Here is a 27,196-nt window from a genome sequence, read left to right on the forward strand (position 1 = left end):
GAGAAGTTAAATGACTTGCTGTAAAGTATAGAGAGAGACAGATTTTGAATCTGCATCATCAAAATACCTGGCTCCTTTTATTGCCTCGAGCTGCTATTCATACATTCTCCTGACCACTCTGAAGCTGAACCCCTGTCCCCATTCAGGACAACACCCCCCAGTGCCACTGGAAGGGTTGGTGAGGCTGCGAGCCCAAAGGCCAGTTCTCCTGGGGGAACATAAAGGAAGCCCCTGCCCTCACCTCTCTGCTGATGTCCAAGTCATAGTCTTGAGGTTCCAGGTCCAACTCAGTGACTGGCATGGCCTGTACTTTCAACCAGCCATTCTCCTCCTTGTCCTTTCTTTCCCCTTGCATGGCCCGTTCCAGCAACTGCAGGTCAAAGTCCTGCTCACGCTTCCACTGGCAACAGAACAAGAAGGTTAAATGTAGTCACTTCCTGACTGCTAAAAGAGCCATGCTTGTGCCCTTTTGGATGGGGCCTGCAGGCATTGGGGTCCTTGGGAAGAGGGCCTGTGACCCATTATGGAAAAGCTGTGTGACCATGGACGCCTTGCTGGGTGCTATAACCCTGTGTAATGGAGAATGAGGCCTCTACCCCTTTTATATGGCCTGATTCCAGACTGCTGATTTCTCTCTGATCTGGGCCCCCAGAAAATTCACACATGTACCTCCAGGGCCCAGTTCTAAGACCCATGGCTTTAGACCCATAATGGTCTCCAGGGATACAGGAGGCTTCCAGGTCCAAGAAGGTGACCCCAAAACAGAACTTGGGATACAGCTCCAGAGAAGGGACTGCCCCTTCTGCTGCCACATAGCTTGTGGAAGGCTTTCTGGTTCAGCAGCCAGAAATGATGGAAAAACAAGCCCTGTGAGGCCCTGGTAAGCAAGTAGAATAGCCAAGACCCTCTCTAACAGGTACTCCCAAGAGGATACACTTAGGGGTGGAGGATATTGCACCCTCAGCAGGGCCAGGAAGGTCCAAGCAGGAATAGCTAAACTGCTATTTACCCAGGCATCTATTTGGGGCAGATATTTTAAGTTAAAAAAAAAAAAAAAAAAAAAAAAACTATGTAAAACTGAAATGCTAAATCAAATGCAACATATCCAAGGCTATTCCTCAGTATCAACTATGTAACAAATCATCTCTTCAGAGGGAAAACTAAACTGGCCATTTTAAGATTCAAGCACAACTACGCAACTCTGCAGGAGCCTTTCAAATCATCCCTGCGGCCTACACACTGCCTTTGACCCTGAGCAGGTTGTTGAGAGGAGGAAACAGGTTCAAAGGCTCTTTTTTTCTTGAGCAGACACCAAGCACATGCTTCTCCATCCCAGGTCACCTCCTCCCTCCCACCCTATACATCTCACAGAGCCCCAAATGGTCATGATTATCTTTAATGCCTCCTCAAGTCCTCCCCAAAGCCCCAAACCCATTGCTATACCAGCACATTTCACCCATTCATGCACAAGCTCTCAATATGGACTCCAAGCCAGTGTACTTGCTCTTAGGTGATGATTTCCAATTACAGTATGAAAGGATTAGGCATTTGAAGTTTCAAGGATGAAAAATTAATTTAATGATTCACAAAGAAAATTCACATTTTCTTACACGCTCACAAGTGCCCCAAATAGAGACAAGTCCTCATTTAAACCCAGCCTGATTGTTTCCACAAACAGAAAAAGTTCACTGAAGTTCACAGAAAAAGTTCACTAGATTCTATGATGTATCCTGGGGAAGAACCACGCCAATCCATTATCATTAAGCAACACGTTTATTGGCGTTGATGCAGAGACTTACACAAGTCTTTTTTAAGAGAAAAATTACAAGATATTCAAGTTACGATTTTTAGATAATCTTTCTACATTTGAGACATCAGGTTGTAAAAGGTCAGTGTTACCCCCAAATGACATTTGCTTATAAAGTTTAAAAGTTACCGGCTTTGCAGCTTTTGAAGCTAGGAGTGTCCTGGGTCTTACCCCTTTGGTGTCTGTGCTAACAGCTGCAGAGAGGTCCTCTGAATACAGAACATAATATATCTCGCCATCCATTCAAACTATTAAATACTAGAAACACAGAAAGTTTTCCATAAGAAATTGTGCGATAGGACTGGAGGAATTAAAACTGAACCACCTTAGGATTGGTAGAATTTATTTAATCGTGTGATCTCTGAAGTCTGTGTCTGCTGTCCAGGTGTAAGGCATGGACTTGGATAAATTCATAATGCCCAGACCTCTGCCCATGATCATGGCCCTCAGGCAGCGGGGTTGGCTCAGCCTTACGGGGCAGCTTTTGGGTTAAGTGAATTATGAGTCAGTAGGCCTACATAAAGGGGGCAGCAGAAAGGTGAGTGACACATGGGAGTGCTAGCTAGGCTATGGAGACAAGAGCTGCTATTACAAGCCTGGTAACAAAGAGCACAGGCCAGTTAGAGAATGTTCAATGCAAATTAGAAGCTTCTGTAAACACAATCAGGCAGGATTAGAGAGGCAATGAGCGGTAACACTAAAAGCAAAAGAGCTTGTGCAATGAATTAGGGAAAGAACAGTCTGGCTAGAGGTCTAGGGAAACACGTGATTTCAAACAACAGGGAAAAGTCAAATGGAATGTTTCCCAAAAGGACTGAAGGGGACTGAGGGCAGGGTGCAGTTCCTGGAATCACCACCAGGAGGCAGCACAGAGTCCCCAGCTCTCTAGGGACACCATGAGGCCTGCCAGCACCACAAGCTGTGGGAGACCACGTGCTCTCAGGGTTGTGGAGCACCACCCTGTGCTCAGTTGCTCCACAGGGCATCACTTAGAGGTTTGGGAGGCAAGTTGGCTTGGGCTCCCCCTCATCAAATCGTATCATCATCTTCCTCCTCCATTCCTGAACTCTGTACACCCAAGTCCTTGATTGAGCTGAGACTCCAAATGCTACCATGGCCTCTCTCAAGCTCGGCTTGGAGAACAAACTTGGGACATTTTCTCTGGTTCCCAGGCTCCTGCCGTGACATCCTCACTCCTTCTCTGATTCTGGATCACCCTCTGACCAGGTGACACATGTGGCCTGGGTTGTGGACAAACAGCCTTGTGGGGTGTTTTCTGAACCATCCCGGTCGAAGGCCTACTCTCTCCAGGGTGTGACGTTCTTATGTTCGGGGAACTCAGGGAAGCTTTGCTCCTGTCCCAGCCCCTCCTGCCTGGACCCTCCTAACATACTGAGCCGAGATCTCCGGGGAGAGGTTGGCTGAGGTAGCGGGACGAGGGCAGGCCCGTCCTCTCTCCTTGGCTCAGCGTCCTCTTGCGCTCCCGGACCAGGGCCTTCTGGTGCCGCTTCATGCGCTCCAGCTGCTCCTCCGCACTCATCTTGCCCCGCTGATGGTCCCCTGAGTACAGACGCTCCAAGGCACTCTTGGGTCTCTGAGGAGCAGGAGGGTGAGAGACAGGGCAGCTAGGCTGGGACACAGAGGACAGCCACCTTGTGGCTTCTCACTCCCATTCTCATTCTCTCTCTCTCATTCTCTCTCTCTCTCTCTCTCTCACACACACACACACACACACACACACACACACACACACACACACACACACTAGTTGGGCTCCTCTTAGCCATAGAGAACCCCTTTCTCTAAGCATACTCATGGACACAATATCCCTGACTCTCACAGGCTCTCTGGGGAGCACCACATTCTGCACATGCAGACACTGAGGCCCAGGTTCGTCCAGCTGGGCACACATACAGCACGTGATGGGACCAGAACTCAGGGTGCAGACTTCCTGGGTACCCTCCTGGGAGCCTGAGAGGATGCAGAGAAATGTGGAGGGTCCACAGGAAACGGAGAGAGCTGTATGATGCTCTTCTAGGTGGGCAGTGGAAAAGGTATCACTGAGCACATGATGACAGGGACCCTGAGCTCAGCTGAGGTCATCTCAGAGGCCATCCCCGGCGCTCACAGGATTGCCAGTCCATCCACCTCAGAGCCCTTCCCTCTGTGGGTGAGGGAGCAGTGCGCTCCCTGAGAACTTCTCAAGGTCACTCACAGGGAAGGTCACCTTGCTGCTTTCGGCATTGAGACCCCTCCGGAGTGTGACGTAGGGAGCAATGGTAGACGACTGCTGGAGCCTTGACGTGGACCCTGAGAGGCCTTGGTGAGGAAACAGAAGAGCAAGTGTATTTGTGATGGGGTGGACAGGTCACCAGCCCCTCCCTAATCACCTCCCACTCCTGTGAGGGGGGCCATAAGGACCTAGCCAACAACCCATTCTTCTTCTTCCCTAGGGTGAGGAAGAGCAGGCCCAGATAGAGGCCAGCCCAGGAGTGCTCTCTGTCCCCAATAGGGAACAATGTCCCTGGAGACCTGCAGACTACCCTAGTCTTCCCTCACATGCAGAAGACCTGGACAGCTTGGCAGGTAGAAAGGATGAAGCGGAAGGAATGTTCTTCATCCTTTCTTCCTGATGCACTACATGGCCCAACTTGGATGCCCTGCCTCTGTGAAGCCTTCTCAAATGCCCCAGCAGAATCTATTATCCTCTATATCCTTCAGTATATTCCTTGGTTACTGCACTGACCACAATGTCAACATACCTGTTCAACTAGACTGCAAATTCAACAATGCCTGGTTGGTTGAATGACTGACTGACTGAATAAATAAATGAATGAACAGAAAGCAGCAGCACCAAGTATTTGTTGAGCTCTTAACTATGTAACAGGCAGGCACTGTGCTAGGTATTTTACATAGATTTTGTTCCACTGGCCTTACTATGTCAGCATTACCTGACCATTGTAGAGATGCACAATCTAAGATTCAGAGAGGTCAAGGAACTTGTCCAAGGTCACATGGTAGGAATATCATCGACCATGTGCTTCCCATGTTTAGGGTCCTAGAGCTTACAGAAATCATCTCACCCTGGCTGGCTGGGGCTTTCTCCACTAACACCTATGCTTTCTCCACTAACACCAATTCTTATCAGGGGTGGTCCCTGACATGTGGAAATGGACATCACACTGACTGAGGACACTGCTAGCATTTAGCATGTAGGGAAAAGAATGATTAATGTCCTGCAATGCAAAAAGAATCCTGAGCAACAAAGAAATGTCCTGCCCTAAGTGCCACTGATAAACATCTCTAGGCCACAACGAATTAAGGGAACAGTGCCCCTGGGCACAGTGCCAAGGATTGCTGTGGCCCACGCTCAGCGAAATCCAGAGCCTATGCCCTCCAGAACCAGCTCCGGCCATAGCATGCCTAGGAAGCATGGTGGGCCAGGAGTCCCATAACCCCACAAGTGCTAGAACCATAGCTGTGTCTCTCTCTGCTTCTGCATCTTGCCAGAGAGGGAAAGCACTTGACTGCCCACCATGGGGAGCAGATAGGAGGGGATCAGGGGAGGAACAGATGAAGGCACATGGTCAGCCTGCTCAGGGATTCCAGGAGACCCAGATGCAAAAAGGTGGAGAGACCTCCCTTGAAGGGGATTTCTGAGGAGAGGGTCTGGCTATGGGGAAAATGGGGGATGGGTGAGCCTAAGGGCCTAAGTATGTTCCCATCTCCATCTTAAAGAGCTAGGAGAGGACAGTGAGGACAATGCCCGATTGTTTAAAGAAAGGACTCGTGGAGTCTCAGAGTGACACAGAAGAGCAAAATCCCCCTGGAAGGCCTAGGATGGCCATACTGGAGTCAGTCATCCAACATCCCTGCCTGCAGGGTACAATGGTCTGAAGCCACAACACTGGGATTGCATTCTGGCCCCTCATGTATTTACTATTTGGTAAGTCAGTTAATTTCTCTGAGACATAGTCTTCTTGTCTCTAAATGGGTATAATAATGGTACTTCCTTCATAGGATTATTATAAATATTAACTAAAAGAATATGAAGTGCTTAAAACAGGGCTGTACTTCATAGTAATTGCTATTACCATTATTTCTGGGGCAGATGTAATAAAAGAGAATCAGGATGTGGGCCAGAGGAAGGAAGGACAGGCCCTCCCTGCAGCCCAAAGTCTCCCCGACTGCTGCTGCCCATGCTGAGGCCCAAGGCTGCAGGCAGAAGGGTGTGAGGTACCAGGTGAGGGCTAGGGAACAAGTGGTATGGTAGAAGTGGGGGTTCCCAAAAAGCCTCCATGGAGTTTTGCCTTACCTCTGCCTGGCAGGGTCTGGTACCTGCTGTCAGGGCCCACAAGTCCCAGGGAGGGCTGGGCCATGTCCCCACTGAAAGTCGCCAGCTCGGGTTCACTAACGTACGACCGGAGCTCTACCTGTGGGCAGAGTCTGAGGCTGTCATACCTGCCCAGTGTCATACCACCTTCCCTCCCCTTGCTCACAATGGTACAGCCCCAGGGGTCCTCCCTGCTCACCCTGGAGTCCCCATTCACACACAGCCCCTGCTCCCGGTCTCGCTTCCTCTCATCCGACTGCCGCTTAAGGCCCCTCACTGAAGTGTGCCGGATGATGGTGGCCTCCTTTGGCAGAGGTGGCACGGCCGGGGGCTGGTCCTCTGGACTGTAGAGCTCTGGGAGTGGGGGCCTGGGAGGTGCCTCGTCTTCCTGCTCAGAAAAAGAACCAGAACCAGTGCCCAGTGAGAGGGAGCTGGAGGGAGGATGCCTCCCCGTCAGGCATAGAGCAGGCCACACGAGGCCTGCAGAGCATGACTGCTTCGGCCCAGGGATGCCAACATTTCCCCTGGATGAGCTGTGAAGAAGGGGAATGCCTCTGCTCTGATCCTGTTCTTCCCTTCCATTCACTTCTTTTCCATTCTTCAAAGCATAACCTGTACAAAATCCAGAACTCAGGTTTCCTGTGTCCATGGTCTTACTTCACTTGCCAGAAGAGCACTATGGGGGGAGCAGGCTGGTAACTCCATGCTTATTTGTATGTTTGACAGAACCCCCCCCCCCCCACATCTACCCCACTGCCTGGTACTCACACTGAGCTGGCTAGCTGTCCCCACATGGTCTCTGGACCCTTCAACAGATTGGGATCTGAGCAAGGACAGTCTACATCGTCCTGCCCTTTCTATCAGAAATGTGCGTGGTTACAAAATATTTCCTCCTTCCTGACTCAGGCATGAATAAGTAGTCAGCATGGGTGACTCACTGCCTTCCCGTCAGCCCACTCCCTGGCGGTGATGAATGTAACTATTTTTCTTGAAACGGACCCCCACACCCCCCAACAATGTTCTTTGAGAGCTGTGGCTTTTGCACAGACCAACAGCCTGGCCCCTGACTGTCATAAACACCCACCTCTGGAATCAATGACCACCGGGGCTCCTTCCTAAACGCCCCCTTTCTTAGCTTAATTTTGCTTTGTTTTTCAGGATTTGGGAGAGGTCAGAAAAGGGTACTGAAGCTTGCTCTACAAAGGTTTATCAGCATTCTAGTAAAGTGACACAGCTCACTGTTGTGTGAAAACTAAGCTGCCTGTCCCAGATCCCTGTAGGCCCTCTGAGCATCAGTGGCTTCCAACCCTGACAAGGTCTTGGAATCACCGATTTCTAAAAAGCTCCCTGGAAAGATAAACGCAAAACACTGACGCAAACACAAAACTGCCTTTGATCAAAGGGAAAAGAATGTCTGGAGATGGAGAGTGGGAGCAGACACTTTATTATATACTTTTTTTGGTATATCCTGATTTTGTGTCCTGTGAGAGTATTACCTAATAAAAAAAGTAAATGATATTAAATTCAAGAAAATAAGCCAAATAAAAATGAAAGAACTATAGCTACACACAACAATATAAGTCTCACAAATATAATGTTAATGAAAAAGTGCAAGATACAAAAGAATACAGTATCACCTACAGGCAAAATTAAAGTGTTTAGACACAGGTAGCAACATTTTAAAAAGAGAAAAGAGGCAAGGAAATTGTCCGAGTCAAGATAGTGGTAGTGGCACAAAAGGACTCATAGTCCTGAGGGCTCCAGTTGCTGACAAAGTTCTGTTTCTTGGTTTGGGTGTTGGTACAAACAGGTGGCCTCTTTATCATTTGTTAACTCATATATTTAGGTTTTATGTCCATTTCAGGATATCATTGTGTCACAAATATAAATATAAAACAAGCAAACGACAATAAAATATGGTAAACCTGGTAAAATGAAAGGAAAGAAGACCAGCCCCAGGCAGTGACCCTGATGCTCAGTCAGGTTGAAAAGCCCTGTCTGCAAGCCACAGGACCAAGCTGTGAAGAGCCTCTGCGACCATCTATCCCAAGCTGCTTGTTCTGTACCAGGGGAAACTGAAGAAGCCCAGAGAAGGGGTGGGCCTTGCCCAAGAACCCAGTGAGAGAACAAGAACTGGAATCCAGCACAGATCCCCGGCCACCACCTCCTCCTTCTGCTCCCCATCCTGGCTAGCAGGCGTCTCACCTTAAGTCAGGAGCTCTCTGCCCCAGCCATTCCTGCTGTTTGTTTTGCTATTTTCTGTTCTGTGGCTGGTACCCCCATTGCCTCTTAGATATAAAATTGGAGGGGCGCCTGGGTGGCTTGGTCGGTTAAGCGTCCGACTTCGGCTCAGGTCATGATCTCACGGCCCATGAGTTCGAGCCCCGCATCGGGCTCTGTGCTGACCGCTCAGAGCCTGCAGCCTGTTTCAGATTCTGTGTCTCCCTCTCTCTCTGCCCCTCCCCTGTTCATGCTCTGTCTCTCTCTGTCTCAAAAATAAATAAACATTGAAAAAAAAATTTTTTAATTGGGAAAGAGACCTCAACATGAAGAAACTCACAGCAACTCAGTCCCAGCACCTGTCGTTCCAGCTCTGGGCCCTGGGCTACGGCAGGAAGCAGGTGGACAGTGAGGACCAGGGTATGGGAATTTGTGTGTTTTAGCCAGCATTGCACACCAACCTTGTCACAGGTCCTAGGCACACCCAGTGCCCAGGCAAAGCTCCTCTAAGCCTTTGTTGGCAAAACCTGAAGGTCCCCATCCCAAGGTCCCCTCTACTATGGCTTCCCTGTCACTTAGGCTAGATCCCTCGTATTCTCCAGCCAAGGCTGGCCTGGCCCTGGAGACACGAACCATCACAGTACCTGACCACATCTTCTATTTCCTTAAAGTCTGCTCCCGGATTCTGTCAAAAGCTTGGCCCTTCTCTTTGCCAGTCAAGCCAAGGTGTTGGCTCAGGCAACCACATGGCCACAAAACTGATCTGAGGAGCTGGGCTGAATGTCCAGTTAGATGGCAGATGGCACAAAGAACAGTCAGGAGATGTGGACTGGATCCACTAATATGGAGATCTCAAGCAAATGTTAACACCTTTGGGCCTCAGTTCTCATATGTGTAGAATGGGATACAGACCTTCCTGTCTATACTCCATGAGGTTGTTGTGAAGATCAACTGTATTCTACAACCCACAGAGTGCTCAGCTGCCGATGAAGACAAAATACTCTTGCTGAGAGGAATTCATCACCCACAGGCTTGTGTAACTCCAGGTTTGCAAGGAGTCCTGTGTGGGGCTACCTACCTCTGCATGATGCATATCACAAATTCCACCCTACTTAACACAATCACTTCTTCTTGCTGGACCTCGGTTTTCCCAACTGCAAAATGGGAAGGTTGGGCTAGATCCTCTCTAAGGCCCTTTCCAGTTCTGGGAGTCTAAAGCACAACAGCAAGGCCCTACCACTCCTTAACTATTCATAGCTCAGGACTCTGGCTGGTTCTGTCTTCCCAGGTTTTCCCAAAAGCTTCTCTCCCAACAGAAGCTGACCTGAGGAGAGAGAGGGACAACAGTGCTCAGCAACTGGCCATCGATACTTACAACTTTGGGCTTCATCTTGGTTGGTGACTGAAGAGGGGATGTCACTTTCCTCAGCTGGGGTGGATGAGGTCGGTACGGCACATAGGTTTGCAGCTGGGGGAAGAGTCGAACCTCCAGAGGGGTCCGCACGGGGCTGGTGGGAGGGCTGGACTGTGGGGGTGGCTTGCTCTCAGAAGTTGAGAGTGAAGGCACAGGCGGATGAGGAAACAAAGGCACCGTTTTTCTTTCTAAAGTGTGTGGAGACAAACAAAGGATGGAATGGAACAAAGACCCTCGTCTCTGGAGGACAAGGGGAGGGGCTTACGCCATAAAGATCTGACCTCTGCAAGGGCCAGCCCACATACCTGGGTGTTGGCCTCCAACCCCCTGACTCCAGGAAGATGGCCTGCTCACCTGGATTTTTGACTGATTCCACCAGGATTCTAAAGTTCTCTTTATTTGCACTCAGGCCTGCAATGACGTCTTCAATCCTCCAGAGATCCTTCTGTATCTGCGATTTCTCCTGAGAAAGACAAGGTGGTGGTTCATTTCCCTCTCAGATCCTCACCAGAAGTTTCTCATTAGGACTTACGCTATCATTTCAGACATAGCACCTCACCCTGGGTGGGGCAGCATCCCCTTTGGAAACCCCACCAGGGCTAGAGCCAAGCCTGCCTCGAAGCTTCATAGGGTACCACACACATGGAAAACGCCCAAGATCTAGGGGAGAAATTCAGAGGATCTTTCACATATTCACCTTGCCTGTTTCTCCCAAATTTAAAAGATTGCCTTAAATACTATATGCTTCCACTTATAAGGTATCTAGAGTAATCAAAGACAGAGACAGAAGGGTGGTTATCAGAAGCTGGGGTGGAGAGGGGAATGAGGATTGTTGTTTAATGGGTACAGAGATCCAGTTTTGCAAGATGAAGAAAATTCTGCAGATGGGTTGCACAAGGTGAATATAGTTCACACTACTCAACCATATGTTAAAAATGGCTAAGGTAATAAACTTTGTTATATAATTTTATCACAGTTAAAAAAAATAGATTGTTTTAGGCAACCATGGCAAAAGGGAAGAGAAGGCAAGGACTAGAGGTTACACTATCCCCAGAATATAAAGAGCATCTTTTAAAAAACTATTTCATATTTTTTAAGTAGGCTCTACACCCAACATGGGGTGTGAACTCATGATCCCAAGATCAATAGTTTCATGCCCTACTGACTGAGCCAGAGTGGTGCCCCATAAAGAACATCTTTTAAAAGACAGAGCTGAATCCTGGGATTTGGGGTTAAGAGTACAATGGGCAGCGAGTATTTGGCAATAAGAAGAAATGAAGTATTAATACATGTTATAACATGGATGAACCTTGAAAACATTTATGCAAAGTGAAAGAAGCTAGACACAAAAGGCCATGTGTTATGTCACTTATACAAAATGTCCAGAAGAGATAAATCTACAGAGACACAAAGTAGATGAGGTGGGGGTGTGGATGGGGAGTGACTCTTAATGGATAGAGGGTTTCTTTTGGGGGAATGATGAAAATGTTACAAAACTGTGGTGACAGTTGCACAATTCTAAATATTCTAAATACCACTGAATTGTATACCTTAAAAAGGTGAATTTTATGGTATGTGAATTATGTGACAAAACTTATTTTTTTTTAAAGTACAATGGGAAAAGGGCCAGGCTACCCAACCATATGCATACTCTGACAAGTTACAATAGAAATCGGACAGGGAGAGATACTAAAAAGAGGTGAGCAGACTTTATCAGGATTAAGGGACTGTGGGAATTTTATGGAGTGTCTTTGACACACAATGTTACTGTTAGTTTCAGGTAACATAGTGATTCAACTTCTCTATATGTTACACTATGCTCACCACAAGTGTAGCTACTGTCTGTCAAGATACCACAATACAATGCTATTACAATATCACTATGTTCCCTATGCTGTGCCTTTTAATCCAATGATTTATTCTTTTATTGACTAGAAGCCAATACCTCCCCCCGCTCCCCTTTACCAGTTTTGTGCATCCCCCTCAACCCCTTCCCTTCTGGCAACCATCAGTTTGTTCTCTGTATTTACAGGTCTGAGTCTGCTTTTTTGTTTATTCTTTTGTATTTTGAGATTCTGCATGAGTGAAATCATATGGTATTTGTCTTTCTCAGTCTGACTTATTTCGCCTAGCATAAATACCGTGTTGCTGCAAAAGGTATGAGCTCATCTTTTTTATAAGTATGTAATATTCCATTGTGTGTGTGTATAACACATCTTCTTTATCCATTTTTCTACAGATGGACATTTAGGTTGCTTCCATATCCTGGCTATTGTAAATAATGCTACAATAAATATAGGGGTGCATGTATCTTTTAAAATTAGTGTTTTTGTTTTCTTCAGGTAAATACCCAATAGAGGAGTTACTGGATCATACAGTATTTCTAATTTTTTGAGGAACCTCAATGCTGTTTTCTACAGTGGCTATACCAATTTACACTCCCACCAACAGAACACAAGGGTTCCTTTTTCTCCACATCCTCACCAACATTTATTTCTTGTCTTTTTTATTGTAGCCATTCTGAGAAGTATAAGGTGATACTGTATGGCTTCTTTCAAAAAAAAAGAAGTGTTTTTTTTTTTTTTTTTTGGCGTTGGGTTGTAAGTTCTTTATATATTCTGGATATTAACCTGTGGGCAACTTGTAATAGAGTTGTTTGAACATGAAAGTATTCTTTTAATTTTTTTAATGTTTGTTTAATTTTGAGAGAGAGAGAGAGAGAGAGAGAGAGAGAGAGAGAGAGAGAGAGAGAGAGAGAGAGAGAGAGAAACAGGAGCAGGGGAGGGGCAGAGAGAGAAGGAGACACAGAATCCCAAGCAGGCTTTGTGCTGTCAGTGCAGAGCTCAATGTCCGCCTCAATCTAACAAACCGTGAAATCGTGACCTGAGCTGAAACCAAGAGTCAGACACTTAACCGACTGAGCCACCCAGGCATCCCAGTATTAAGTTTTAAACTATCATGGGAGAACTTAGCTGTGATCATTCCTCCATGGGCTTAAAAGCAAAGTCCTCATACCACATCTGCTCTCGAGGCGCCCAGTCACCCTCAAGTGGAAGGATTCTTGCATGTGTGATACTTAAGGACTTGCCTGATTCTGCAAGTAGACTATGTGCTCCTTGGTATATCCCCACAGGGCTGGGGACCCAGCAGGCTCTCAGTACATGTATGTTGAGTGAAAAAAGGACCAATCACATAAAGTTCCTTGACCAAATGAAGTCCAACAGCTGAGACAACAGATGTCTCCTAAAGGAGCTCACATTCTCATACTCTCTCCATCCTTCCAACACCAATGCACATCCTCTCAGGGCTGAAAAACAAGGAATGGGCTTGATGCTTAGCGCCACACCAAAGCACGTGTGCCCTAAAACAGACATGTTATTGAGCCCAGAGTGGGTGTGTAAGCTAACAAGATTATCTCTGGAGCAGACTAAGCAGAATGCTGGGAAAAGGTAAAGGAGGAGTATCAGATTAAAATCAACCCTTTCCCCTCTCCTCTGGCAGTCTACCTGGCATACATACCTGTCAGGTTACAATCCTGCCCCCATTTTGCCTTTCTGCCACCCTCGTATGTAAGAAAAGAGCAACAACAAGCGAAAGCCAGAGAATCTCTAAGGTTCTCCAAGGATAATGGAATTTCAGAACTTAATGACAAAGTCAAGGAAGCTTTTGGGGAGCACGGGGTGGTTTTCATTCCTGCATCCTCACACCATGCTGGGCAGGGAAGGCTACTAGGTACTGCATTCAGCAAAGGCTTGAATTTATTGTCCAGAAGTAAGAACACATACAGATAGCCTCACTTATCACATAGTTTTCACAGTTACCTGGATGTTCTTTGTTCTCTGGCTTCCCTGCACAGGTGGTCATGAGGATCTTTATAAACAAATCCACTCATCTTCACTGAAAAGCCTACAAATTTTCTCACAGCCAAACCTGGCTAAAGGGAGGCAAGTTTCCAAGCAAGTTCCACTGCTGAGAATTTGCATATGTGGTTACAAGCGTATCTCCAGTGTTAATGACTCTGGGGTCTAATATCAGGACTCTAACAGCTTGTCTGGTCTAGAATTACACCAAAGAAGTTAGCACAAAGGCTGTTCAAAGAAGGGCTTTGTGAGCTTCCGAGGTCACTTTGGCACTCAGGGAAAGCATGAGCAATGCCTCCAGCCTAGGTAGACATCAAGCTGCAGGGCCTAGGCTTCAATCTAGCCTAGCTCTTTATAACTTACATGGTTAAGTTCTCCAGGAAGTCTGTGACAAGACTTATACATTGTACTCATTTGTTTTTTAGAGCAGAGAAAGGGATTCTGGGACTGCTGCAAGTTAAATCACCATGAAATAAGGCACGGTAGAAACACAAATGGCCAATGATCATATAAAAAGATGTTTACCCTACTAGTGATTAAATTGATGCAAATTAAAACAAGATGTCCTTTTCAGCCAGCAGAATGGCAAAAGCTAAAAAGACTGATAACATCAAGTGCTGCAGGAGCTGTAGGTAAACAGGGTTCAGCACCCTCATTCACTGTGGGTGGGAGGGCAAATGAGTGCAGCCTTTTAGAGGGTGCCTGGGCAGCATCCATCAACATTTAAGATGTACACTCATTTCAACAGAGCAAGGCCACTCCTAAAAGCCTTAGATAAATGCTTATAAATGGGCCTGAAAAGGCAGTTACACAGATGTTTTTTGTGGTACCATTACAAAAGCAAAACACTGCAAATAACTTAAATGCCCATCAGAAAGGAATGGCTAAGGTATAGAATATCTAGACTATGAAAACTATGCAGCTGTTAAGAACTAATTTCTTTTACTTTACACGGCTTTCTGAGATTATAGAAATCTTCTATAATCTGTGCCGTTCAATACAGTACCTACCAGCCACACGTGAGCTGCTACTGAGCATTTGAAATGATTCTAGTGTGACTGAGGAATATATTTTTAATTTTAGTTAATTTCAATTAATTTATGTTTACACTTAAATAGCTACTGTATCAGGCAACATAAACTTGGGGGTACTTTTCCTGGAAAGATTTCTATAACATAAAGTTCTGACAAAAAAGCAAGTAACCGAACATGTAAGTATAATTCCTCTCTAAGTACACCCAACTCACACCCCCAAACAAATTATTTTATGTATGGGCACATGTCTGAAAATGCACAGAAAATGGTATGGAAGACAATACCACCCACTGATGGCACTGATTACATACAGAGAAGGTGACAGACTGGAGCAGAAAGAGAAGGGAGGGAAGAGGGGCTTTTATTTCATGTTTTGCTTTTTCTTCTTATTGTTTGGCCTTTACAGAGAGATGTATTCATGTATTATTTTTATAATTATAGAAACACAAGGAATGAAAAGCTAAAAAACATTACTGCTAAAATTAATGTAGATCATTGAAAAAGATCCAAGAAGATAAGTACAATGGGACAGAACACTTTAAGGAACTAGTAACTAGAAATAATCACTTGAAGGACTTTGTCAACTGTATTCACTAGTATTTTCAAGCCACTATGCCAAGTGCTGTGGTACCAAAAAAGAATAGGAAAAGGTTAGCTTGGGTTCAGGGAAATTATGGGGGGAAAAAAACAACAGCAAGAGACAGACAACTTCTGGGAGACCTAGCAGGCCAGCCCAGCCCTGAGCTACAGGCAAGAGTCTTCTCCACATGGTCTTGGACGAGGTTTCTGGGAATTGGCCCCCAATGGTGAGTGGAGGGATAGCAGGCATCTCCAGGGCCACAAACCCAGCTCGCCTCTTGTATTCCTTCACTAACATCCAAAGTCAGTACGTATACGAAGTCACTTTAAGAAAGAGCCTTGGCTAGAACCAGTCCATCGATTAGAAAGCTTAGCATCAAAATTGGCCTAGCATGGTGCTTCATGCACAAGATGTCTCAATGAATGCTTGCTGATTTCAAATAAATTGAATTAATGTCAGGGAACTGATGGAAGAGATACAGTAGATCTGAAGTTGGGTTCAAAAGCAGGTTATTTTCCATTTTTAAAAATTTGAGGGTGGGCAGAACCCTGATCAGGCACCACAATGGGGAAACACTGGGCAGCTGGAGGACCCAGCCTGGAAGAATAAAGACCACATAGGGCCTTTCTTCTCTCACCTTTGGGGGCAGAGGCAGCCATCAATGGAGTGGCCTGGTTTTAAAGGTAGAGGAGGCAGGGCTCTAAGGCTGCCTTTCCTGAGTAGAGCAGTGGCCACAGTGATGGGTATCTCCCAGCCTGGCTCCAGAAATGCAAATGACTGCCTGGAGACCAGAGGCACCTAGATGGACCTGGAGTCACACCGCCTCCTCAGGTGAAGGACTGATAACCTCTATCTTCAGGAATCAGAGGAAGGAAGGAAGGAAGGAAGGAAGGAAGGAAGGAAGGAAGTTAGGAAGGAAGGAGGTGGGGCTTTCTGCTGCTAAGTGAGTAGCCCCAAAATGGAACCAAGAATCACGGGAACAGATTATTCTCAAGTGTCTGTAAGGTTCTCAAGCTCAGTATTTCTCTCCCCTCAGGGCCATTTCCTCCAAATGATCCGTAGCAAAATGCTTGCAAAAATGCCCAAGAGGCAGGGGGTGCTGAGGTGAGTTCTCTCATCACAGCCTGGCCAGAAGGGGGGGCTGGGGGGGGGGGCAAGCAGGCTGAGTCCCGGTGGGGGAGGAAAAAGCCCCTGGGTAGGGCTCAGAGCCCCACAGGTGAAGGCTCTCAGAAGAGATCAGAGTTCAGAAGGGATGAAGAGTCCTTGGGTCACCTGGAAAAAAAAGGCTCTTCTGTGTTGTTCTTGCAGGGTCTGTTTCAGCTGCCCCACATCACTCTCTAACTTCAGGTATTCATTCCAGGCATTTTCCATCTCCTGTGGGCCAAGAAAATGCTTCTGATTCTTAGTTATCCCCTGACCCCAAGATGGGCCCATGAGCACCTGTGCTCTTGACCACTGCTGACCCAGCCAGGGGAAGAGGAAAGGGGGTTCCCAGAGGGTCTCAGGCAGGCCTGGTACGAGAGAGACAGGGCTTGTCTTCTCATTCCTGCTCTGACCCAGGCCACCTGCACTGTTCCCTCCCCCACACTTGGAGATGCTTTGGTCCCCCACCCCGGCAGAAAGCACCTGCACCACACATGAGATGGACAAATAAAAAAGGAGAAATTCTGACATGTTGGAATTAACTGTACACAGTTCAAGGGAAGGGCCTTGCAGGCTGCTCTGAGAAATGTGGTCCCCTTGGTGTTTCACTGTAGCCATACAGGAGTCACTATATCAAGACTCTTGTCCCCGGCCACCAACTCAACTACAGTTGTGAGATAGGAGAAGCAGCCCCCTGCCCAGCCCATCGCGGGGGGTTGGGTGGAGGAATGGGGGTGGGAGAGCGTCTGCCACCCTCCACACCCTCTACACACAGTGGACTCTCTGGAGATCTCCGCCCGGATGTGGACAAGGTCCTCCTGCAGCAACCTCTGCTGGTAAGCAATCTTCTCCAGGTGCTGGGGCTGGTCTCGGTACTGCTCCATCTGTCTGTGCAATACCTCCAGGACGGACTCTAGCTGGTCCTACATCGGGCAAGGGCCAAAGAGCAAGAGGAAAGCAGGACAGTCCCTGAAGGCCTCCCCATACCATGCTAGGAACTAAATAAATCTGCTGGATCTAAGGCTGAAGGACCTACTGCCCAGCTGCAGCCTGAGTCAGGGCCTCTGATTCCAGCTCTAACTCTGCCCACTGGGTGGCCTCCTAGGACAAGTCACCTAACAGCTCTGTGCCTCAGCTTCCTCATCTGTGAAGTGGGTATAAAATCATCCACTCTTTATGGGATAAACTATAAGGATACATCAAAGAGTAGATGGAAAATTCTCTTAAGTTTTATCAGCACATGTTATAAACCTTCAGCATCACAAATACAATGCCTTATTAAAATGCAAAAAAAAAAAAAAAAAGTATCACACTAAGGGTCCAAGAAACCAAACACTGCAGCCCCTGGCCTGTTCCTCCTCCCTCATCTAGACTTGCTTCCTCCATAGCCCAGATCCTAGGAGGAAAGGAGCTCTAGAAAGTGATAGCCTCTGTCCTATTATAAGTATGGCCACTTTCTCCAAGGCAGTCCCCTTGCATGGAATTCAGGGGCCTGGGGTCATCACATACAAGCCAGTGGAGCCCTCCTCTCCCAGGCTAACCTCATGGTGCCTCTCAGGAGAGTTAAGTCAGAGCAGAATTAAGGTGGGGGAGGGGTAGGTGGCACTCGGAATAAGCAGTCTGAAGTCTCCCCAAAAGATTTCCTCCAGGTTTAGGCAGAAACCCTCCTGGAAGCACCCTTTAAACCCACACATTGTTCTAGATAAACAAGTACCTGTTCTGGCTAAATGAATACCTGTGACATGACAGTCCAATCTGTATCTGTGGAAAATACAGAATGACAAAACCCCCTGCCAGCCAGCCCAAGATTATGTGAAACTGATGCATACTTTGTTCTCCTTGAGGGCTCGGATCTTGTCTTCCAAGTCCTGGAGGATCCTGTCTTGTTCACAGAAGATGCTCAGTTTGACCTGTGAGCAAGAACAGGTGGGAGAAGGCCTGGGATGATGAGAAAAGGGCACAACCTTGAAGTGTGATCAGAAGGTCTTTGGCCTTCCAATCCCTCCACACCCCGCCTGAAGCTGCCCGCCCGCCCTGGGTCTGGGGGCAGCAGGCAGCCAGGGGGTCAGCCTGTCACCCTGTTTACTCACGTCAATGTCACTCTCCGCGATCTTCACTGGCTTCAGACTTCGATCCTTGACGAGATCCCTGCCTGTCATCTGGGAGGTGAACAATTTAAAGCAGATTAACCTCAAGGTTCAGGATTAGACTTAGAGAAGGAGAGTTAGCCCCACAATGGACAAGTGTGGAAGTCTTTACAGGTAGGGTCATAGCATGAAAGGGGCAAAAACTCAGATGCTACCTCATTTGTATGCCTGTTTCATTTTAGGGAAAAACCAAAGCCTTTTTGTGATTCAAGAAGCACTTGTAAATTTCTCAAACTAAAGAAAAAGTAGGCATCCAAGATATAGTCTCATTGACTGTGGAAGCTTAATTTGCCCAAAGTGAATCCAGTATGAATCCTGGAAGATTTAAAAGACACAGTTTAGCTATCGAAAATGTGACCCCCCAGCCAGGGCAGTGAGGTGAACCAGGAGGAACCAGCGAGCCCCTGGGGCACTGTCAAGCCTTAGTTTAAGGAAGCCTCTTAGCAGCTTACTTCCCCATGAGCAAGGTCAGCCTATCTCATCCTATACCATTTGGGAAGAGAATCTGGTCAAGGGATGAAGGAATCTGGATGGCTGGGGTTTTCAATTGATCCCTAAATAACTGAGGCTAGGTCATACTTGTATAAGTCACAAGTTACCCTGTCCTCTCAAGAAAGGAAACCAAGAAGCAGTAGACAAAAATCACCCAACCTTATGAGCCAGTGGGCATTCATAACATTGTCCATCCTTCCCTTGACCCCATGTGGGCACCATGCTACCATCTCCCACTAACCCTACAAAGCTAAACCCAACTCTTTAGCCCATGTTTTCACTCCCCCCTAATATCCTTCATGCCAAAAGCTGTATGGGGCGGGGGTGGGGGAACTTTTCCACAGATGCACCCCCCTGGCCAAGTCATGGTCAGGGAGACAGGTCAAATATGCCCCATGCAAGGAAGACCATCTTGCTGAACTCCATTTTGCAGATATGACCAAGGAAACAGGGTGGAGTCGATCATAGCTGAGATAGGTGATGTGTATACTATGCAGAGGGTTCCGGTGTGGATGGATAGACAATTGCTGGAGAGATGGCCCTCACTTTCTCCCTACTCCATCTGAGAGGTCCACTAAGTTTGTGAGTGTAAATAAGAAGCAAAAATATATTGGCAAACATCCTCCTTAGAACTCAAGCCACTCATGTGCCCAACTGTCCTACACTCCTTCTTCCTATAATCATTGGCAAATGCGAAGGTCAAGGTCAAGGGACAATGCCATCTCTAGGCCTTGGGCTGAGGACTGAGTCTGGCTGCAGACACACCCCCATCCATTCCTATGCTCCTTTTGATCACACAGTAGATGGCAGGGACAGATGTCTTATTTATCTTGGTCAAGTCAGCCCTGAACATAAAGCCTGGCACACTGGAAGGCACTGGGAAAATGCTTATTGCATTGCAGGTAGGTCAAAGGTAAAACACATGTGGGTCAGTGCTGTAGCCTCCTGGAAAAAATAGAACTCCAGCCAAATTCTGCTCTTCATACTGGCAGATTATGTGTACATACATGTATACACACAATCACGGAACACATGGACTACTGCCACAATCCACAAACAAACTGCTGGCTCCTGCAAGGACAGAGGGGCAGGAAAGGTGGGGAGAATAAGGATAGGGAGGAGGAGGAGGGGTGGAATGAACCTGGTGAACCACGAACAGCTGGACGTTCCAGGCAGGACTTGGGCCAAACTCAGGGGAACCCAGCAGGTAAAGGTAGGGAGGTCACTCTGTGTCACAGTCCTCCATTAAAGCGCAGGACAATGAGCTGGTCTACTCTCCAAAGGGCTGACCCTTGGCTCACTTCCCAGGAAGAAATCATTTTCAAATTGAGATATGCTGTGGGGATTTTTCCTCCTAGCAAAACTCTTCCCCTGATTTCACTGAAGCTTTTAACAGATGATATCTTTTTGATACTGAAATAGCAAGGCAGAGAATCTAATTGAGCAATGCCTCATTTATCCAGCGCCATGAGGAATGACGTATTCGACACAAAAAAAGGCATTTCGAGAAAGCTGAACCTTTTAAACTTTTTGATGGAAAGGTTTCTAAAAGTAAATCCTACACTGCCTTCACAGAACTGAATATAAATTCAACCTTTTCGGGGATGAATCAGTCATTATAAAAATCAGTAATATGGAATTTCTTAGAAGTTAAGTGTATTAGGACCATTTGCCTCTTGATTAAATTCTTCTAAATTTCTGTGCTTTCATTTCCATTTTAGATTGACACATAATGTTTCTTTTCTCTCTCAGGATATTAGGTTACTCCCTCTTTTCTAAGAAGTAACTCTCTCTTGTCCCCTTTTAATGGCTGTGGTTAAGGTGCTGTGAGTTAGGAATTGAAATGACTGAGTCTGTTAGGACTGGAGACTCAACAGAGGGACAGTTGCTGCTTTTCCCTAACTCCCTCACCTCCAACTGGGTCTCGTGCCCCTCAGGGGACGTCCTCCCACACCTGATGTCTCCCACAACTATGGGCCTTAGTACATTAGATGATGTGCTCTCTCTCCCCTCAAAAGATAGTAACCTGATGAGAGGTGGTTGTAGGGACTATGACATATTTTCTCTGTATCCTCAAAGTCCAGCCAGGGCCCACCACATTGAGGATATTTGGGAAGTGTTTGCCTGATGAACCTGTGACCGTATCAAAATCGTATGAGTTGGCTCCTACTCCTATAGGCTTTAGACCATGGGCTTCATGAAAGTACTTACACAGCTCAAAGGCCCTTTAAACTTCTGAATTTAGCTTTGTTCTGCAGTCAAGGCTGCTATGAAATATCCACAAGTAGTATATTACATGTAATTTTCCTTTTAAAACTGTGTTTTGTGACAGCAATGTTTAAATCCATTTGAAATATCAACTATGTGTCTTCAGCATTTCTGTCACCAGAAAAAAGTGAAATTCAGTGGGCACTCATCCATTTGAAAGAGTCTGTGCACCAGAAAGGAAATGAAGGCCACTCAGGCATTTTACCTCCCTTCCACCACATCTCGACACACCTTTTCTCAGGGTTCGGGATGACTGCACATAGCACCTGCCTCCCAACCTGTAGCCTCCCTTGGAATGCTACAAAAGTTGGCTACATTTCAGGCACTACTTCTGCATCAGTCAAAGGGGGGACTTGGGAAAGGGGGTGGCCCATTTTGTTCTAGTCTAGCTCTAGACTGTTTTCAATATCAACACCCTGCCCTGAAGAAGAGCCAGCCTAATCCCAAGGCCATGGTAGAATCTCAGGATATGCCAGAGGCTCCAAGGTGACCAGGAACTGCTAACTCCTTCCTAAGACCTCATGCTTGACTCCAAAGACCACACTGGTCTCTGTCTAGGCCAGTCCTCGCCATGGAGGCAGAGAGAGAATGGGAACACAACACAAGCTGGTGGCAAGCCAGGCAAGCCCCTCCCACCCCCGCGGCAGCACAAAAGATGGAGTCACAGAACACCGCATGTGAGAGGGTCAGCTTGGTGCACCAGCCAAAATGCTGAAGGGAGCTTCAACAGGAGAAAAAAATAAACCGAGATGACTTGCAGGAAGCCTGGGGGCGGTCAGGAGAGCCCCTGGTTAAGCAAGTGATGAAGTCGGCACTGAGCCAAAAGCAATGGAATGGCCCCACTTGGAGACACAGATCAGATCGTCTTACGCTTCTCCTGGGCCGACAGCCCCGTGCTGACTTCTTCAGCACTTTGTAAAGCACGTTGATCAAAGGTTCATTATTTTTTATCTGTTCCAAACAAAAAGGCAAATATAACAAAACGTAACAGGTGAGACATCAAAAGACACTTGAAGGAGCCAGAATTTGGGGAATCGGTAAGGGGAAACTTTAAGGAGGACGCGTGCTGTGCAGTTCAAATGACTGAGTCTCAGTCTGGCTGTGCTGCTTCCCAGCTGCTGAGCCTTTCCAGATTTCAGATCCCTCACCTATAAAATGGGGGAAAATAAGTTCTGCCTGAAGGATCTTAGTGCAGGCTAGTCTACATGAGAGGGCCAATGTCGGTGCCCATTTCCTTCCTGTTTCTCCTGCAGAAGACAAGAAGGGACTTTGCTTCTTCCTTCGTCCTCCCTCACCTTACACTGCAAGACATCAAATCACTAGGGTGGTGCCATGCGTTAGTCTCATCCCTGCCCTACATTTTCCACCTTCAGTGCCCCAGACCCTCATCTCCACACCTATGTTCATCTAAATAATGATGTCTTACCAATGATCCCAAATGCTTAGAGCTCCTTTGAGGGAACACTGCCCTTACCCACCAAAACAGTGGATCTCAACCCTGGGTGAACACTGGAATCACCCAAGTGGCTTTAAAAAAACTGATACCCGAGTCCTACTCCAAGAGACTCAGATATAATTCGTTGGAGTGGGTCCTTAAAAGCCCCCCTGGGTGATACTGATGTGCAAGCCAAGACTGGGAACCACTACTGTAAAAAGTGGTTCTCAAACTTCAGCATGCTTCAGAAGCACCTGGAGGGGGCTTGTTAATACAGCTGACCCTTGAACTATGGGTTTAAACCATGAAGGCCCACTTATACATGGATTTTTGTTTTTCAACAAAAACAGTACAGCCCTATAAATTTTCTCTTTTCTATGATTTTCTTAACATTTTCTTTTCTCAAGCTTACTTGATTATAAGAATACAGTATGTAATACATATATCATACAAAATATGTGTTAATAATCGATTGTTTATAGTAAAGTAGACTATTAATAGTTGAGTTTTGGGGAGTTAAGTTTTACCTGGATTTTCAACTGCACAGGAGTTGATGCCCCTAACTCCCACACTGTTGAAGGGTCAACTGTATACAGATTTGCTGGGCCCTGTGTTCAGAGGTTCTCACTGAGCAGGTCTGGGGTGAGATCCAAGATTTTGCATTTCTAACAAATTCCCAGGTATTACTGATGCTGTTGGCCTGGGATTACATGTTCAGAACCACTGCTTTGAAATAATGTTTCTCAACCCTGGCCAATAATGTTTCTCAACCATATGGGCCATACATTAGAAACACCTACAGAGTTGTTTATTTGTTTTTAAAGAATAATACCGGAGTATTACCAATTAGATCAGAATCTCTAAGGGGTAGGATCAAAGCGCTGATACTCATTTTAAAAGCCCTCCTGGTTATTCTAGTTCATGGCCAGGATTAATAATCTCTGCTCCAGAACAACAGACTTCAAACTTCTTTGTGCACAAGAATCATCCCAGAGCTTGATTTAAAAAATGCAGAATTCTGGGTACCATTTCCAGAAGTTCTAACTCAACAGAACCCCCAAGATCTGTACTTCAAAAAAAAAAAAAAAAAAATCAAGCTCCTAGGTGATCCTGAGGTAGATGGTATCTAGACCACAACTTAAGAAACTTTGCTCTAGAAGCTAACTTAGGAAATAAACCCTTAACAGAGAAGCCCTGATCTCAAGCTCAGTCAAGAAGAGTCTGGAGGCCAACTGCCCGGAGCCACTGATGACACATCCCTCAACCAGGAACAACAAACAGTCTCTGTGGGGTTGACTGCAACCTGCTCTACCTACAATGACACCACCTGACCAGCAGCAGATACCCTCCCTTCCACCTCCCCTTCCCAGGTGTGCTTCACAGCTGCATAAAAACAATCTAAGCTGTCAATAACAGTGACCACCATACCTGCTTCTTCAGACCTAGCTAGGGTATAGGGTACTGAAAAACAGAACTATGATGCCAGAAATACAATTCAGTGAATACAACTTTAGGGTGGGCAAAGTACATGGTACACAGAAGAAAGAAGGCAGGTGTAAAGTTAGACACTGGGTTCAAATTCCACACACATTACTGTGGAAGTGACTTCTCTTGACACTTGGGTTCTTGGTTAGTAATGTGGGCGGGGGTAATAATTCCTATCTCTCAAGGCTGCTTAGAGGATTAAGTGAGATAATGAACATGTGCCCAAACACTGCCAGGCAGGAACAGATGCTTAATCAAGGTGGAGTCCTTTCCACCCTGGCACCACCAAGTAAAATGCCAGAAGAGTAAACATTTTCCAAAAAGAGCATTAATACAGAGCATCTTCTAAAAGACTAGAATACACCTTTGTTTGATGACTTGGTACAACAGCAGAAATGCTCACTTTAGGGAGAAAAAGTTCCACAACATGTAGGGAAGCAAATACTGATTCTGAAAGCTGAGCATCAGCTGATTGGTGATGGCAGGAGCTTTGGATCCTTAAGCCTGTGGCCTTTGGAACAGGGCCATGGGGGAGCCTAGGCCAACCATGTGGGGATAGGGAGGCTGTTTTTCTCCAGACGGGCTCACCTCCTTCCTCTCCCTGCAAGGACCTCTCACAAGCAGCTGGTCACAGTGGGGCTGTGCTCATTGCTGTCCCCACACCCAGGCTGGGCTACAGGGCCCATTCAACTCTGCCCATAAAGGTCCTCATCTCAGGGACCCCAGCTGAGCTCAGTATCAGCTCATTGTGTCTAGTATGTCTCAATCTCAAGAGCCAATGGGACTTAGGGTTTTCCTGATATAATCACGCATCCCTCTTGTCCTGCAGTGTTCATCTAGCTTCAGTTGCACCCTAGAGACGGAGGGGGGAGTGTTTCACCACAACTTGAGCAGGCCCTTTTAGAAATCCCTCTACTTGTAGCTGCTATCCACTTCTCTTTCTCTTTTTTAATTGAAGTACAGTTGATTTGTCTTAATTCTCCCTTACAGCCACAGAAGACACATGGTAATGTTTTAGAGCTTTGTAGACTGTCTCTATGTCTCCTGAATTACCCAGAACTCTTTCTACCACTCCGCACTGCAGCTGTGCTAACTGCTGCTGTGTTTCTTGTTTCTTCCTAGCAAGACTTCCCATTAGGGAACCCCTCCTTCATTCCACAGGGAGTCTTAGGTTTGCAACTGGCCACCCATGGGGACACTAAGCTGGAAGGAAGTGAACCTGGGTTTGCAGGTAGCCACCTTTCCTGGCCATATGGAAGCAGCCCACACACCAGGGAAAGGAGAACAGTGATGATGTGGCCTGAGCCCCTGGGATGTAGCCCTTGGCTAAAAGAACCAGTATATTCCCTTTTTGGCTTATTCGCAGGCTGATTTGGGTTTCAGACGCCTGCAAACAAAAGAATCCTGCCTAATACACTCCTCAGCCATGGTTCTATAGGCCCTCAACACCTCTGGTTTGCTTCCAGCCCTTTCCTCGTCCGGATCCTGAAATGAGGGAACCCTATACCCCAGCTGGGTTTGAGCAGAGCAGAGCAGAGCAGGCCCACTGCCTCCCTGATGGGAGTACCCTGTACCTTGGAGAGAGGCCAAGGCAGTACCAACCTTTCTGGCAGCTATGCCAGATAGACAACTCACACACAGCACAAACCCCAGCACCTCCCTGCTGCAAGTGCAGCTCATCTGGGGTGAAAGTTCTCTGAGAGGAACTTAGCAACTGGAGTAACAACTATAAGACTGGAGAACTCTGGTATCAACACAGCTGTTTTCTATCACATGACAACTTCCAGAAAGACTAATGTTCTGGGCATAGGCAGCGCCTAGCTAGTGAAACACCCCAAGGATACATCTTGCCTCTATCACATCAAATGCATTTCTTGGGATAATGACCCCAGCTCAGCTCCATCAGAAACTGAATGCCTTTGGGTCCACAGTGATAGAAGCAGCATTTTAAGAGAGGCTAGGAGGCAAGGTGATAAAGAGCACAAGTTTCAGATTCCGAGCTATACCTAAATACCAACTCCTCGGGAACTACTTATGTGGCCTTGGGAAAGTCATTTTCTTCTCTGAGCCTCAGTCAGTGAAAAAAAGATAAGAACCACCTTCCTTCCAGGGCCACTCTGGGAGTTACATAAGTTAACAGAAGTAAAACACAGTGACTGTCATACATGGTACCCTCTATTGTTATTAAACTTCTGTTTGGAGTCAGGACATCCAAGGACTCCTGGCTCTGCTCTGCCACCCTGTGCCTCAGCTTCTCTCTTTAAATCCCTTTTAACTCCAATTCTATGATCTTGAAATAAAATCGACCTGAACTGAATCTTCCCTCCAGGACCAACTGTGAGTTTCTGCTATCCAGTACAAACAGGAATCAGGACACAGGTATTTCCTATTCCTTCAGCTCAGGCACGTTAAGCTCTCTCTTGCACTGTGCACCAAGAACTCTGAGGAACGCTTCGGGGTCCACCCATGCAAGGTACATTGTGAATACTCCACAGATACTTCTGGCTGACTGCCTGGCCCCCAGGAAGGGGCGAGAAGAGCCAAGCAGATGGCATGGTGACTGGCTATCTGGGAGGCCAGGGAATGGAGACGAGGTGGTACACAGAGCAGGTGAAGGTGGGTGGACCTCTCTCCAGGTCAGGTGGGGGTGGTGGGCATGGTGGAAGGACCCTGCCCAGGATCAGGGCACAGCAGGATAGGCTGGACTGCACATTTAGCATCCTGAGGCACTGCAACCATACTTAAAATACTCGCTCATTCTCTGTGTGACCTGACTGACACATAAGCTAGAAAATGTCCTGGTTTTGAGAGAACCCTCTTGGTTTTACTCATGTCAGAAAGCCAAGTCTGCCTCTTGTTCACTGCACCTTCCTGTATAAAGAATTAGGAACATGGACAGTCTGCCTCCTCCAGCCCTAGTCACACCACCCTCACCCTGGCTCTCCTTGACTCCCACTGTTCCCGTCCCTTTAATTTCA

The 27,196-nt window shown here is 46.9% G+C and overlaps 1 protein-coding gene across 3 annotated transcripts in view; it reads right to left on the reverse strand.

The window, feature by feature from the left end:
- The window catches only part of PLEKHA7 (pleckstrin homology domain containing A7), a 218,492-nt gene that overhangs the window by 7,355 nt on the left and 183,941 nt on the right, over window positions 1–27,196 (reverse strand). For 2 of the 3 annotated variants that reach the window (XM_042905813.1, XM_042905812.1), the window contains exons 14-24: window positions 18,482–18,550; window positions 18,221–18,301; window positions 17,165–17,314; window positions 16,521–16,622; window positions 10,129–10,237; window positions 9,736–9,962; window positions 6,340–6,528; window positions 6,123–6,240; window positions 4,023–4,126; window positions 3,201–3,401; window positions 242–400 (exon numbers count right to left, since the gene is read on the reverse strand). In XM_042905813.1, coding sequence (XP_042761747.1) covers window positions 242–400; window positions 3,201–3,401; window positions 4,023–4,126; window positions 6,123–6,240; window positions 6,340–6,528; window positions 9,736–9,962; window positions 10,129–10,237; window positions 16,521–16,622; window positions 17,165–17,314; window positions 18,221–18,301; window positions 18,482–18,550 — 1,509 coding nt within the window. Of the gene's footprint in view, window positions 1–241; window positions 401–3,200; window positions 3,402–4,022; window positions 4,127–6,122; window positions 6,241–6,339; window positions 6,529–9,735; window positions 9,963–10,128; window positions 10,238–16,520; window positions 16,623–17,164; window positions 17,315–18,220; window positions 18,302–18,481; window positions 18,551–22,168; window positions 22,250–27,196 lie in introns of all 3 variants that reach the window. The other variant, XM_042905811.1, reaches the window with a different exon arrangement.

The sequence above is a fragment of the Panthera leo genome, chromosome D1 (assembly GCF_018350215.1).
Source record: "Panthera leo isolate Ple1 chromosome D1, P.leo_Ple1_pat1.1, whole genome shotgun sequence".
Classification (NCBI taxonomy): domain Eukaryota; kingdom Metazoa; phylum Chordata; class Mammalia; order Carnivora; family Felidae; genus Panthera; species Panthera leo.